Here is a 16,795-nt window from a genome sequence, read left to right on the forward strand (position 1 = left end):
GTGTTGAGAGGAATTAAATGGGGTTTGGACAATTCACCTCTGGAAACATGGGTGTTTCGTTCATCATCCTTAAACAACTCTCATTCAGGGACCCTTTGAGCAGGATGGGCTACTTGACCTGAAGAAAATTCTAACTGGGCCCCACTTTCAAGATTACGCACTGTTTATCTTGACATGTGATCAATATGTCAAGCACATATGGTTGTGATGCATGTGCCTGGTGTACTCTTATCTGATGGGTAGTCATGATGGGTATACTGGGCTTCATATATTTTACCCTAATGTCACTTTGGTGGCATGCACTGCTCTCTCACTCAATAATAATAATGATAATAATAATAATGATAATAATGATAATGATAATAATAATAATAATAATAATAATAATAATAATAATGTGATGCATGTGCCTAGTGTACCCTTATCAGACGGGTAGTCATAATGGGTATACTGGGCTTCATATATTTTACCCCAGTGTCACTTTGATGGCATGCACTGCTCTCTTACTCAATAATAATAATAATAATAATAATAATAATAATAATAATAATAATAATAATAATAAATGAAAATACAAATTTAACCACTTTTATGAAGGGTGATAAATTCTATTACATGTTGAATGAAATTATGTATCTGTTTTTTTGTATACCAAGGTGATATTCATCTTGGCCAAATACACAGATTAATGGATACTGGACTGCATCATATGATTGGTGAGTTGCATTTATGCACTGAATCTTATTTCCTCTTTGATGAATAATAATGTCTCTCTTTCCATACTCGCTGCCTGTAATAATTGCTGCTACTTCATTTGCAGTAGGGGCATTTTAGTCGCCTCTGTGCTCAGTAATAAGCTTTTTGTCTGCATCAATAACTATGTTGCATTCAGTGGGTGGTGCAGATTCCACTGTATACTTGAAACTTCTGATGTAGCTACTGTTTGCATGCAACATATCTTGCAGATCAAAGATTAACTCTTCTTTCAAACTTGGATGGTTACATGACCGTTGCAAAGCCTGTTCCTTGTAATTTGCCACAAACTAGAGTTGTAAGAACAGGATTTTTGGAGTCAGTTGGCAACCAAAATCCAGTACAGTGATATACTTGACCTTGAACAAAAATCAAATAGCATTTCAACTCTGTGTGAGTATATGTGTGTATGTATGTGCATGTACAAGGGAAGTATGTGAATGTATGTGAACATCGACAAGTGTATTAATTTGATTTACCATCCATATTTATATATAAAATACTACAATTAGCAGTCATTTTTTACAGCACGGGGCCAGCTAATTTATTTTATAAAATCCTAGAGTGTATTGCAAACTTTCATTATTGAATTGTTTTAAACTAATAAATGTCTGTTTTAAACAATGTCTTGACTGTTATTTCTAGCAACTCTTGTTGGTTTGCTTGTTAGTAGCTTTTAAATATTTAATTTGCTCATGAATGCTTTAATGTTAACTTCATTTGTGTATATTTTAATGTTTTGACTGTTATTTCTAGCAATGTTTTCTCATGCCTCTGATGAGGGAAGAGGCAGTGAACGCACTGTTTTCTGATTGGTTGAAAATTCTGAAACTTTGAACACCTGTAACATTTTTATAAAATTTTTCTGGAATAAATGAATAAAGAACTCAAATTTAGCATAAAAAATTACATCTATATGATACATTAAAAAGTTTTTTTAAAGGTAATTGTAAACAGTGACGAAACCACAAAAATCCAATGCACGAATTTTGAGGAACTATATATTGGCAAGGCAGGGAATACATTATTGGAACGCTCATGAGTCCACAGACAACAAATCTGGAACATAAATTCACCAAATTCCATTGAGCAAACATATAGAAACATGTGGTCAGAAAATGTCTCTAATCTTTCCTTTCTGCAAACTATACGGCACAAGTGAGGTTGGAAGAAAGATAAAAGAAAAATTGTTTACTAAAATGTTCAAATTTGTTCTGAATGGAAATAACAACAATAATATAACAACCAGTTAATGATGTAGATTAAAAAATATCTTTAACAAATGTATATTTACAAATTACAGGAGACTTCCACCCATTGAAATAAAAACAATTGAAACCAACTATGTTTGCTCACTCATAAAACCATTACATGTAAACTACAAAATAATTGGTTAAAATAAATGCAGGATCTATGACAGTAATATCGGTATGCCTGGCAAACCATGACATTTAAGTTGCATGTGGATTGGTCAAAACCGTATTCCGAAAATTCAAGAAGAAGTCAGTCATTTTACTACAGTTGTCAAGAACTCAACTGTCAGTTAAATACATTTTGAAATTTGATGATTACTACAAACATATGAAAGCACTAATTGAACTTTATGAACATTACAAGATAATGTTTAACACAATTCACCATTGTAAGAATATTTATTTTTTTAAAATACCATTGTAAATATTGTGAAAACCAGACCAGGTTTTAACTTTATTCAACTGATATATTATTCTATACACATTTACGCAAATTTGGAAAAAAGAATATATATATATATGTGTGTGTGTGTATATATAAGCATATATAGACATATATTCTATTTATATTATATTATATTATACTAGCAGTATCGCCCGGTGTTGCTCAGGTTTGTAAGGGAAATAACTATATAAGCATTTTTAGAGATGTAAAGTATAATAGCCATCTCAATATGGCTAACCACAAAGGGGGGTGTTATTGTAGCTTTTTACGTTCTGAGATTTAATAATACATTTTTAGAGAGTTACTTCCCTTATATAATAGCAAAAAAAATGCATTAAAAATGGGAAAAAATGATGGTAAATTTTTTTTAAATCGTAGACTCATCGTAGACGCATGCTAATACCCAGAAGGGCTCGATATGAATCACGACTATAAGATACCTGCTTTTGGTTACACTGCACCGCAAAATGTGGGAGTAGTTAGGAATCTAAATCGTAGGAGACAGACACACAACTTCACTTTTATATATAAAGATTATATTATATTATATTATATATATATATATATGTGTGTGTGTGTGTGTGTGTGTGTGTGTGTGTGTATATGCATGTATGTACATATGTATGCATATATGAAAAGGTACCAAAAAGTAACTGGAAACATGCTCTGTAGGATAAGCCTGTTGTAGTTCAAGCTTCCACCACTAGAAGCCACTTGATGTGACCCTCAGGCATCAATCTGTCAACCAGCACTATGGAGTAAACTCATACCATCATGTGGTGCATCTTTGTTTTGCTGTGATTCTCCTCTGTTCAATGATAGCTGAAATGAAAGAACAACATGCTGGTATGATATCCTGTTTTATTTTGCTGGGTAAAACAGCTGCCAAAACAATTGTCATGCTTCAAACAGCCATGAGCAAAACACAAGTTTACGAGTGGCTTTCACACTTTAAGAATGGTCACTTGTCACTTGAAGACCAGCCTTGTTCAGGGCAATCATCAACCTCCCGAATGGATGAAAACATCATGAAAATTCCCGAACTGATTTGGAGGACCATCACCAACCAATTCACGAACTTGTTGATATAACTGGTGTGTCCTGGAGCTCCTGCCAATGAATTCTGAGTGAGGAATTGGGAATGAAAAGTGTTGCAGTAAAATTTGTGCCTCGCTTGCCATGGAAGATCAAAAGAAGTCACAACCGAATGCATGTCACGAACTAAAAGAACAATTGAAAGTTGATCTGGACCTTTTTTAAAGGTCATCACTAATAACAAAAGCTAGTGCTATGAAATTTGCAGATGTGGAAGAGGTGAAGAGAAAAACGATGAAGTCATAAAAAGGCATCACTTTGCAAGAGTTCCAGCCCTGCTTTGAACAGTGGAAAATAGTCTGGATCAATGCTTTGTTTCAAATGGAGAATACTTTGAAGGTGATAAAAGTGTAGACATATAAAACTAGGTCAATAAAATGATACTGCAAAATTCCAGTTTCTTTTGGGTATCTCCTCATATATGTAACTGAAAGCACAATAAGATTAAAATAATAAAATTTTATAAAAAGCAAAATAAAAATATAATCTCTCTCATGCTTCAGTGTTAGAAAGAAAGAAATTTTGCATTTATCCTCATTATCTTTATTTTTGATATTGTCTTTATTATTATTATTGTTGTCAACACCGTTGTCATTGTCATCATTATCTTCGTCATCATCGTTATTTTTACTATTCTTTTTCAATGTAATCCATTTATCAAGGAAGAGTGCTATTATATGGAAAGAAATTACCAGCAAGTTGATATTTGTGTTCTGTGTAGAATCTATTGGAAAACAAAAATCAATAAAATCCAATCGCGTAAGATATCAAATGGATTTGAGTCTCGGCTAATTTACTTTAACCTTATCACTGCTGCAGTTTATTGACTGCAATAAAAAATAAAGGAGACTTTTTTTTTTCATAAAGATTCTGTAAAGATTGTAAAGATTTTTATGAATGGAAAAATTGGACAGAGTTGCTTTGTAAGAGTTCTGTCTGTCTCTAAGATAAAACTAATAGAAGTTAAATGGAATGAATTTTTAGTGGTGGTCATCATATCCTCATTGGTAATTCACAACAGTAAGCAGGTTGGCCGGTAGTCTGCATGCTAAAGGGAGAATGGCCACACTATTAATAATGCAATTGAATAGGCTAATGAGAGGAGAGCTCAAGAATGAGGAAGTAATCAAAAAATTGAATGGACAATATAGGTTAGAAGAAAGGGGATAGCAAACAGTACATGAAGAATTGTTACAAAGGGTGACAGCATTATAGGCCAAACTGAAAAGATATGATGTTAGATGCAAAGGATTTGAACAGAATAGACTGTTCCAATCAAATAGAAGGTGTCTTTTTGAGGGGAGTCAACATATGTATTAAAAGTCCGAGTACAATATGCACCTGTTTGCTAGAAAGAAGAGATAAAACTCTCCAAAGCCACAGATCTCTCACTATATGTAAACATGCATGGAGAATGTAGCAAATATACTAAAAAAAAACAGTTGTCCCCTTTTGTAAGACTACAAAGAGGAGGGGGTAGATATCCCAGTATCAATTGATTTCGTTTTCTGTGCTGAATTGACACTTAAAGCTCATCCCATAGGCTTATAATGTAAACTATTTCTTAAAAATATATTTACCATTCTGTGCAAGCCTGTTCAGCTGAAGGCTCTGTGACTTTCAAATGAACATGAGAGAGCAAGTGCCAATTCAAAATTCAAATAACTTATCACTATCTTTAAAGAAATGATGATAAAGTGGCTAACAAAACGTAACCAAATAGTGTCAGTTCATCGCAGAAAGCAAAATTAATTGATACTGGAATATCTACCTTCTCCTTTGTTGTTTTACAAATGGGGATGACTGGAGTAAGAACAGTATGTTCTTTGCCTATCTCCTTATCCTCTTGGAGATTTTAGGCATAATTATACTAATGTGTCCATCTGTTCTAATTTAGTTAAATTCTATGTCTTTGTGCTGCTGAAGATTGCTCTGCATTTTAAACTGATGTAAGGATTGCATTGTTAAATTAAATGGAGTTGCATGAAATGTTCGTACTGCATTACCTCTGGATATCCTTGTTGTTTATTTTGATTTTATATATATATATTAGCAGTATAACCCAGCCTTGTCCGGGATTAAGTTACGATTATTAAGCTAATCAAGTTCTTTATTTCAAACCAAACTAAGTAATATAGACATCAAATTTGGGCGAAATCCACTGAAATTAGTTATATTATATATATATATCTTATATATATTATATATATATATAATATAATATAAATATACATGGGCAACAGGCACGAACACACATAAACACACGTATGTACGTACACCTATTGCATGTTTTGTGCACGCATACATGTTCATAAACAGAAATGAATGGAAAAAATGTTGTTAAATTTGTAGATTAACACTCGCACGATTTTCACTAAAGTATATTATACTATGATTATAAAAAATAGTGTCTTTCAAAAACAAAAAACAAAACATTTTACATTTTATTTTTTATGAACGTCATAACTTACTCTCTTTCTCTCTCCCTCTCTCACTTTGTCTTTCCTGTGAAACTATCTGCCTCATTCTTCCACTTTTCTTTATCTTAGCTTCGTGCATTCCGTAGAAGGTATAAAAACAACTTTGAGGAATAATAGTGGTTTATTGGCGTAGAAGGTTCTAAATTTTATCCATATCGAAATTTCATAAGCAGAAAAATGTTATTTTATAGTTCCCAGTTAGCAACTAGGGTGCTAAGTATGTGAACAAAAATCCAAATTTAGGGAATGGAGCCGGTAAAATTTAGGCAACATATGTTTCCTAGTTAGCAGAACCTCTTAGAAGTAGTAATTACTCAGCGAGGGATACTCAGCTAGCTACTCATCAAGCAGAAGATATCTTAGTTAAATGAAGGTTACATTGTCATCAAGAGACCTCAAGTTAACTTGCAGAAGATTTGATCGAAATTTGGCTTTTTATGTATATGCTTGTATGTCATTATTCAGTATATTTCAAGATTTCTTGCCAATAGAGAAAGAACCGGTATCTAATCTAGATCCAGGACTCCTTCACTGGAATTTCAACATCAACAACAGGTTATTTTTGTTTGTATGTATGTATGTCTTTTGAGAAATCTCAAGTTGAGCATGAGAAAGTAAGGAGGGATGTCAGGAAGGGCATCGCTGTTGCACTTTCAGATAGTAAGGGTATTCTTATGATATTCATTATAGAATATCCTAGCTACAACGTCATGCCTCATCGGTAGATAATAGCGTGATGACATTTTATGTATGTGTATGTATGTATGTATGTATGTATGTATGTATGTATGTATGTATGTATGTATGTATGTACTTATATATATATACAGTAGAAGCAATTAAGATTCAAGTGAGTTCTGTTGAATTCCCATGAATGCGGTAATTAACTTAGATGCACCAGAAATCTATATGGTGTTAACCATAAGATAATACGGGGTGATTATAAATAAGAAAAAAGCAACAAGAATGGATCAATATTTCGGTACAATTGTTTCGTACGAACACAGCTTTATTAAGGCTGTAAATATTGCAGTAAATATAAGTGACCCGTACTCATCAGCCGAAAAAACATCTGGGTTCTCCAAACATCTAAGGGGGTGGTGTTACACTCCTGAAACATCAGGATAGCTCTATAAAAATAAGATGTAGGTAACAAACGAACTTCTAAAAGTTCTTTTAGTGTTGCACAGTCATATAATGGATTTTAAAGAATTTTTTTTAAAAAACCTCTTAGTTTCCCAGAAAATGAATATGAAAATGAAAATGAAAATGTAAATCCATCCATATTGAAGTAAGTTTGATTTCTGGAGATACGAGGAGACGTATCATACTCACAGAAGATGTATTTATCCATAATTAGTCCATAATAAAGTGTGTTTTTTGATGTGTAGTGATATACTGGTTACATTTCTGAGAATTTCTCCAAACTGCTATGTTAGAATTAAATTTGTTGAAGGAGGGTTAGTGAAGCGTAGAGACAATCCCTCACATATTAGGGTAACTGGGAGGGGAAGGGGATGTAAATGTCCAACTACGCAGAATAGTTTATTTTAGTGGAGACGAACTGACTGATTCAGAATTTGTAAGAATCTAAGAGCTTTAAGGAGGAAAGCTAATCTTGACCAAATATCATCGTTAATTGCTATATAAGGAGGATATGGGAAGGTAAAGAAGGGTCAAAGGTTGTCACTATAGGAAAAGAACATTAACAGATTTCAGTGCAAAACCAGAAAGGAGGTCATTTAATTTATTTCTTTATTTATTAATGTTACTACTAATACATTGGCAGACTTAGGGACTACATTAAGGGGTCAAAAGAAGGGATAGAGAGTTATTTTTCATAATGAAAAATCGTTGTATTATTTTTATGGGATTAGCAATATTTACTAGTAGTATATAAAAGAATTACGAAGTCTAATTAACTAATTTGCTATAAGTTGATTTACCTAAATTAGATTAAAAATTAGATAAAATTAATATAAATAATCTATATAGTCTATTAGGATGAAAATTTATTTGCAACTAATTTATTTCTTTATGTTTCAAACCTGGTACAGTTAGAGAGAAAATAACCAATGCCTATGAGCTCGTAGCTATCTAATTAAATATATAATATAATATATAAGAGTTTTGCTTTATTAGTATAAGCAAGATAGACAAATCACAAAATGATTTTTATATACGGTTATCATTTAAAATATTTTAGAGTCTTAATCCTAGCGTGAATACAAGATGGACCCAATTCTATACGGTTATTCAATAAATTATCATTTCTTCTATGCATTAGTATTTCAAATGTTTCCATGGAGCAAAGTTGACAACCAACTCTGCTATTTTTATAAGGTATCGCTCTTCTAACTAATTCCCAATTAAGGTTATACTAAATATTATTATTTTGAGTTCCCAGATCTTACTTGAAAGTGTGGTGCTATCAGCTTTATGACGTAATTTGAAAGAAGAGAGATGATTGCTAAGACGTTTCTTAAAATTAATAGTACATCCTAAATAAATAAATTTGTTATTCTCTGTGGTTATGGTACATTTATAGATTACGTTGTTTAACCCGCATAGACCAGGTGCCGGGCATTTTGATCTAATTCTACAGTTACACCTCGGGGATCATTTTCCGATGTGGAATTACTCAAGGATAGATGTCTCATATTACTGCTATTCAAAACATTATGAGTATATTTTTCGTTATTATGGTTACTGTTGCTTTCTAAAATAGTGTTATCGTTATTATAGTTAATGTTGTTATCTAAAGCAGTATTATCATTTATCGGTCTTTCTATACTATCATTTAATTCTATAGTCCTACCATAGTTACTAACATTATTGGTATTGCTACTATTATTGCCAGTATTAGTTTCTAAATGTATACTGTTACTATAGATATCATTATTGTCTTCATTCTCAGTATTTTCCCTATTAGTATTAATCCTATTATTAACATAATTGTTCCTATTTGTATTATTATTATTACTAGCTATTCTATAGCTATTGATTATACCTATGTTATGATAGTTATTATTATTATTGTGGCTATTATTAATTTCGGTAATGTTACTACAATTGCCATTTGTATTCCTATTGTTATTATTTAAATTTTTCCTGGCTAGTTTAATGTTATCATTATTGATCTTAGCTATTAAAGTGGACATATTTGGGAGGGTTGAATAAGAAATTCTGACCGTTTTTTTAGAAATAATTTTATGATATCTATGAGAGGTTGGGAAGTTCTTTTCCAGAATTATTTTGAATCTACTCTGAATATCCGACAGAATCGCACAGTTGAAAGGAACATTTAGCCACATTACATCTTTCTTATTAAATTTCCTAGAATTAGAATTGGGGTTAGTTGAATCATTCTTACTTTCACCAGAGTCGTTGTGTTTATTAATGTTCTTATTTGCCTGCTTCTTTGTTTTATCTAAATTTATCTTATCCGTATTACCTATGTTTTGGTCTATGTTCTTATCATTATTCTTATTTCCATTTAGATTAGTTGTCACCGTAAATCTACTCCTACTTTTATTTCTGGCGTGATCTCTATTGTTGTTTACGTGGCTATTGTTACTACTTTTATTAGGAATATGTAAGTTCTCTTTATCAATGTTACTAATTGTATGCTTCTTTGTTTTACCTAAATTTATCCTATCCGAGTTACCTATGTTTTGGTCTATGTTCTTATCTTTGTTCTTATTTCCATTTAGATTTGTTGTCACATTAAATCTACATCTACTTTTATTTCCGGCGCTATCACTATTGTTGTTTACGTGGTTATTGTTATTTCTTTTATTAGGAATATGTAAGTTCTCTTTATCAATATAGGTAATTTTTTGGTTGTATCCTGCCTTATATAACGCCGCATTATAATGCTCCGAATGGGAGTTAAATATATCAAAATTAGATGATAATTTAGAGATTCTTAAAGAAATATTTCTAATCAAAGTATTGTTATGAATAGGTCAATTTAAGGACAGTGCTTGCGACCTACTTTTGGAATAAATCCATCGTCCTGTCAGATTCAGGTGGATTGATTAGTTCTGGGGAGACCTGCGACCCTTTTCAGGTGAAAGAAAGTTCGAGGAAACCCCTTAAAAAGCAGGAGATGTGAGTCTGTTGGACAGTCGAGGACAGAGCAAGTTAGTAAAAGGTTGTTTCTGCTGTGACAGCGGAAGACAGGCAGAGAAGATTAAGAAACTGAGAGAGATTGCGGCGAGAGGGCTTGGCAATTACGGTAGTAATTATCTGAAATTGTTGCAGACGGAAAGGAACGTCCGGTAAAGTTTTGTTTGTGTCTTTTGGTTGTTGTATTTTGATGTGTTGAACTAAAAAGAGAATTGATGTGAAAAAAGAAGGAAAGAGGAAAAAAAGAAAGAACAGTACTAAAGAGAAAAAGAAATGAGATTATAAAGAACATTGTGAATTGTGTTACAGAGTTGTTAATACGCGTTGAAAAAGAAAGAGAAAGACTTTAATGTGATTTGAACATTGAACTGTATCGTTGTTTTGATTTGATCTGAACTTATTTGTCTATGAACTGTATATTGTATCTGCATGCCTTTAATTTGATTTGTTGTATACCTGATGTATCTTTGATTTATTTGATGTTGTAATAATTGTATAAACTGTTGTTAAATGTAGCCAATTGCCTTCCGCCGTCTCTCTCTGTATCTCTTCCTGTTTGTTGTTGTTGTTATCTCCGGTCGCCGGTTGCCGTGTTTGCTGCCGCTTTTCCCCCACCGAATTCTCTCTCTCTCTGAGTTCCGTGGCGAGTTCGCCGTTCGATCGAGCCGGTCAATCGTCGTCGCTCGACTTGGTAGGGTCCCGGGTTTCCGAATAGTTTGAGCGACGGCAGGTGGGATTCCGTAACAGTATTAATTATATTAGGGGGATGACTGGATAATTTATTTACGTAACTAGTGATTTCACCTTCCTTTCTAAATGGGTAATGAAGCTTAGAGTTAAGGTCTAATGTAATATCTAGGAAATTGACTATTTTAGTGCCTGGTTCATAGGTTATGCTAATCTTTAAAGAACCTATTAATTTTCTTTCTAATCCTTTCAATGTTCGATTTATTATTACTAGGGACAACAAACAAAGCATCATCTCTATATAGACCACCTTGTAATTCAGGGATCTCCTTTTTTATGCATTTTAATAGATATGCGCCTACTAAATTAGTCACCTCAGCCGAATCACTGGAGCCCATGGGTATATTGAAATTATTAGGGGTGTCTGCTCTGGTCGATAATTTTTCCTCAAACTCTATAAATGTTTTTCTAGCAAAAAGTACAATGTCTATTTTTTAAAAAAATTCTTTAAAACCCGTTATATGACTGTGCAACACTAAATGAACTTTTAGAAGTCCGTTTGTTACCTACATCTTATTTTTATAGAGCTATCCCTGATGTTTCAGGAGTGTAACACCACCCCCTTAGATGTTTGGAGAACCCAGATGTTTTTTCGGCTGATGAGTACGGGTCACTTATATTTACTGCAATATTTGCAGCCTTAATAAAGCTGTGTTCGTACGAAACAATTGTACCGAAATATTGATCCATTCTTGTTGCTTTTTTCTTATTTATATATATATATATATATATATTATATATATATATATATATATACACATACATATATATGTAAGGGAACATGATATATTAGTGGACAGTCAATGGTACTTTTGTGCGTCTGTGCATTTTCATTTATTTTTATACTAGCTGATGTAACTTTCTAATTCCCAGGAAAGTGGTAAACTATTGAAAAGGTTGCAAGATGCAACGAAAATTTTAGAAAAATAAAAAAGAAATAATTGGAAATTTTACCGGTGAGTGTGTTAAATTATAAGGCACCAAATGGTAATGACTCTCCCCAGACACAACAGAATATGCTTCAACACACGAACTCACATAAAGAATCTTGCAAACCAAATCCAAAAACGAAATATATATATATATATATATATATATATATATATATATATATATATATATATATATATATACTTATACATATACATATACATATACATATATTCATACACACACACACATATATACATATTTTCATACCGACACAAACACGCGCGCACACACACATATACGCACATATTCATACACTAGCTGACATACCTGGTAATTCCCGGAAAGCGGGGCTTATCCCTTGGTTCAGTTCTCATAATTGTTTTGCTAATCTAGTAAGAACAATACAAAGTATGTAGCCCTTAAAACGGTTTTTGTGCATTTATTGAGAATACCAATTTGTCTTACACAGGATCTTGTTTTTAGATCTTGTTTTGGGTATTAATAACTTCTCAACAAGTTATGAATACCCAAATTGTGAAGTCAGTTATTTAATAACATGAAATTAATTACCCAATAGTAAGAATTCAAATAAAGTAGCTGCAAAAAAGGGCGTTGATACGTCCCCAAAGTGTATAGAACTTAGGAGGAAATACTAATAAAGCATGTATACTAAAATTGTGAAGCATGTTACGTAATAACAGGCTACTCAGATATGAGATAATAACAATTCAAAGTAAATAACTCTGAAAAAAGCTTTTGCGCATTCACAGTGACTATTACCCCCAGCGGTGCTAGTGCTGGTACATTCGCGAATAAGTCACTAACCAAAATAAGTGGATCTATTGTTTTGGAAAATACTATTTACTTGTTTAAGCGTTGTACTGGATAAATTGCGAAAATAACTCAAATAGTTAAATACTAAGAGATAAGCATACTCAATTTGATTTATACGAAATAATTTACGAACATGAATGGGTTATTTCCCTTGGATGTTTAAAAAGAATATATAAGTTATATGTAGTAGATATAAGAATCCCTTCCAGGGGCCCTATTATTAAATTTTTCAACAATCTAAGTATGTCACTAGTTTTCCAGACATGAGTTCTACTCACGTGTCAATTTTCATTAAAATCAATAAAACAATGTAGGAGGATTTAGATATCAATGCCACAAACACATACACCCACAGATTTCCACATGTGTAGTAGATTTTTGCTACTGTTCACATGGAATTTTTTCAAACTTTTTTCCACACACACACACACACAAGGGGCTTCTTTCAATTTCTGTTTATCAAATCCACTTAAAGACTTTGGTTGCCTGGGCCTAGAGAAGAAGACATCTGCTGAAGGTGTTACACAAATCATGTGGTTTGAAAGTTCACTTAGCCACATAGCCATGCCTGCACCCCAGTACATATATATGTGTATGAATGTATTCATGTATATATGTGTATGTACAATACGTATGTATGTATGTATGTATGTATGTATGTATGTATGTATGTATGTAGGTAGGTAGGTAGGTAGGTAAAGCTTACTTGGAAAAGGATGTGTGGAGTTCGATCATGTAATAATATAAATAATATATAAACATATGCATATGTACACACATATATGTACATACCTACATATGTATGTATATATACATGCATATATGGGTACAGGACATCAAAAAAATGTAGACAGAATGAGAAACGAAAACATAAAAACAAAAACATAGAAAAGGAACATTTTTTGAACAATGAAAACAAACAGAGAAACGAGACATGCAACATAAAGAACATTCCCTTCATCTGTTGTCCCCTGTTTTACACTGAATGAAAAAGCACTCACTAAATGGTCAGAGTGACCATACTTTTGTGGTGTTGGACACAGGTAGCTCTTGGAGACTTGTTACCCTGAGGAATTTCTTAATTATTATCTCCTTGTTGTAAATCCATGTACTTGTACAAACCCCTCTGTGTTTAACTATTTTGTACAGATGTCCCTTGCACCTTTTATGTAGGCCCTTATGGCCAATAAAGAAACGATTACCATTGATACTGTTTTTGTTGTTGTTACTATTATTATTATAAGCATTATCATCAGCATTGCTATATTGGTAAAATCTGTGTCTTTGGTGTCTTGTGCTATATTACTGATCTGTTCTCTCCAAGCTGTTTGATAACTGAAATATAGCATTATAAATATTGGGTCTCAGTCAGATTAAAATATATTCCCCATGGGAGACACCAAAAGTATCAAAGACTTGCAGGAACTCACCAATATCTTAAAACTGTCAGGAGTTTAATATTTCATTTATCATTATTCTATAGAACTGTTCTCAACAGCAACAGCTGCAACAGTGTCCACTGCAGTGGAAGAATCAGCAATGTACAATAAAATTTAAAATAGTAAAATCAATTTTTAAAATATTGAAATAGTAAAATTAATTTTTAAAAAAATACATCAAAATAGTTTGTTTTTATAAATTTTACATTTGGTCATATTCTGAAGCTATTTACCATTTAGTTCTGAAAGTAGCCACATGATAATGAATCAATTGTTAATACAAAGAGAAAAGAGGATTTATTTCTTATTGGCTTCATCAAAGAATTTGCCAAATCTTTTCACATGAAAAGTAAAGAATACAATTAAAAGACAAAAAAACCCCAAAGAATAGGAAGTCTATTTTGATGTTAATCTTCTTTATTTATTTGGAACCAAAACCATAAATTATTCAACCTTCACTAATACAAGAAACAAGAAACAAAGATACATAGAATGGATATTCTTTGGAATTTTAATTTTCTGTTTTCATATGCATGATTAAATTTGTATTCTAGTTTTATATCTGCTGGTTTTTCAGTATTTTCAATAATCTGCATCAAAAATTCTTTAAGTTTCTTTTTTGCCATTTTTACCAAACAAATACTAGATGAATTCAAAGCATTTTAAAAAAGAATTGATGAAAAAAATTAACTTCATGATCACCGAGGAAAGGAAAAAGAAAAGTGGTTAAGGAAAACATAAAAAATTTGACATTTTAAGAAGGAAAGTGATTGTATGACCTTGATGCCTTTCCCACATGAATTAAAAATAGTAGTGAAAATGGGTCACACACACTTATGCTGGGATAATGAAGTGCAGTAACAAATATTTCTCACAGAAACAGAGCACCAGAACTGAAAAAAAAGGTGATCATGTAGCACTCATAATTATCTTAGGAACATAGGTGGTATAAGCAAAGCGTAATGACTACAATAGAGAAACATAGATAATGCCAGAGTTTCAGGTTGTAAGCATTGCAATAACAACAATATAAGGTTTTACAAACCTTATATTGTTGTTGTTGCAACAGGAGCAGTAGCAACAGTAGCAGATACAGCAGAAGTAGGCATAGCAACAGCAGTAATAGTAACAACAACAATAAAAGCTGTGTCAACGTTACAGATGGTTGTGGGGTAAGAAACTTGCTTTCCAACCTCATGGTTCTGGGTTCAGTCCCACTGCATGGCACCTTAAGCAAGTATTTTTTACTACAACCTCAGGTTGATCAAAGCCTTGTAAGTGGATTTGGTAGCAACAAGGAGAGTACAGGTTGACAGTCAACCAAAACTTTCATTATGCTGTCTCTCTTCTTTCACCTCTTTGTGGGGTTAATAATCTTAATCTTTGGTTACAGTTTCTCATTCAAACTACATAATAGGCAGAATTGTCAGATTAAGACAGTAGGGTGTTTTGAGGAAGATTTGGCTGCAATTTCTACCAGGTCTAGCTACCATGTAGAGGTCTGAACTTAATTTTCATTCACATATTTGCATTTCAAAAATTTAACATAATCTTTTCCATAGATCAACTATCGTAAAAATTTTATATGATGCCCTCACATTTTCTATGTATGTGTGTGTACCTTAAAAGACATCAATCATCACGACAGACACCTTAACTCACTCCCTCTATCTCTCTTTCTCACCCTATCACATACATACGTGCCAGCATGCATGCACGCATGCACACATGCACACACAGACACGCACATAGACACACACATACACATATACACACACACGTCCATTTCATATATCTTCTTTCAATTTCTGCTCTCTGCAAATAACATTTTTATGGATACAACTGCTTACAAAAATAGGGATTAATGTATAATTTCTTTCTACGTTCATAATTAAATCAATGTTTTAATGATTAGACAGAGGTCCAATACAATAGCTCTCAGAAACAGACTACGTACAAATTCTTTCTTCATAACTGCTGAAGCTGTTTTCTGACAGAGGGTGGGGGGGGGGGTCAGGAAATTTTCAGACAGCTGGAGGCTCCAATCAAAACAGGGGACCCGAAATGATAAGGTTGAGAAACACTGTTATAGATTGTGCCTAACCGAAAATGATCACAGCCACATCCTCCAAAAAGACCGGGTGAAACCAGGCTTAGCTGCTAGTTTTCTATAAATTTGAATTTGAAGTATATACATATATATATATTATCTATATCTATATCTTTCTATCTCTCAATATATATATGTGTGAGTGTGTGTGTGCGTGTTTGTGAAAACCTTGTATCTCTGCCGTAAGGCTTCATTTCCACACGCGCCAGCTTAATTCAATTCGTCCTTAGTCGAAAGACACCTGTTGTTATGTCCTATTATTATTTTTTTTTTCATTGTATTTATATTTGTGTAACATTGTCCGTTTTTTTCCTTCCTTGTTTTTGTATACACTCGTTGCTTTCTTCCAAGGACTCTAATGCTCTTAGTTTAGATTTTTTCTTGGGGCTGGCCAGATTGGAGCAATCTCAAGAATAATCAGCCAAAATTGCGAGGATAATCTGGTGCTTGACTGAAGAAAGAAAACTTCGAATAACCCGTCCTTGTTTTCTTTGTATCGTCTATCCGGTTGTTTTGTTGTCCCTTTTTGTATCAGCTAGCTGTCCGGATGTTTTGCATTCTTGTCCCATTTCGTG

General features: G+C 32.8%; 1 protein-coding gene across 1 annotated transcript; it reads right to left on the reverse strand.

Annotated features, from left to right (window-relative positions):
- Window positions 1-830: 830 nt before the first annotated feature.
- On the reverse strand, window positions 831-14,736 carry LOC118764475 (GATA zinc finger domain-containing protein 14-like). Its single transcript, XM_036505198.1, has 4 exons — window positions 14,598-14,736; window positions 10,266-10,357; window positions 9,344-9,904; window positions 831-1,043 (listed from the first exon to the last, which is right to left on the reverse strand). The coding sequence occupies exons 1-4, from the start codon at window positions 14,734-14,736 to the stop codon at window positions 831-833; spliced, it is 1,005 nt and encodes a 334-aa protein (XP_036361091.1).
- Window positions 14,737-16,795: the final 2,059 nt, after the last annotated feature.

The sequence above is a fragment of the Octopus sinensis genome, linkage group LG8, assembly GCF_006345805.1.
Source record: "Octopus sinensis linkage group LG8, ASM634580v1, whole genome shotgun sequence".
Taxonomy (NCBI): Eukaryota; Metazoa; Mollusca; class Cephalopoda; order Octopoda; family Octopodidae; genus Octopus; species Octopus sinensis.

Bases quoted from the DNA above. Each gene is read 5' to 3' on its own strand.
- LOC118764475 (XM_036505198.1), bottom strand. From the start codon at position 14,736: ATGGCAAAAAAGAAACTTAAAGAATTTTTGATGCAGATTATTGAAAAT. The intron at 10,358-14,597 runs GTATCTTTGTTT...TTCTCTTTTTAG, and splicing joins CCAAAGAATATCCATTCTAT to TTCAACACATCAAAATACAA. The intron at 9,905-10,265 runs GTAATTGCCAAG...TCCCATTCGGAG, and splicing joins AATTTCAGATAATTACTACC to CATTATAATGCGGCGTTATA.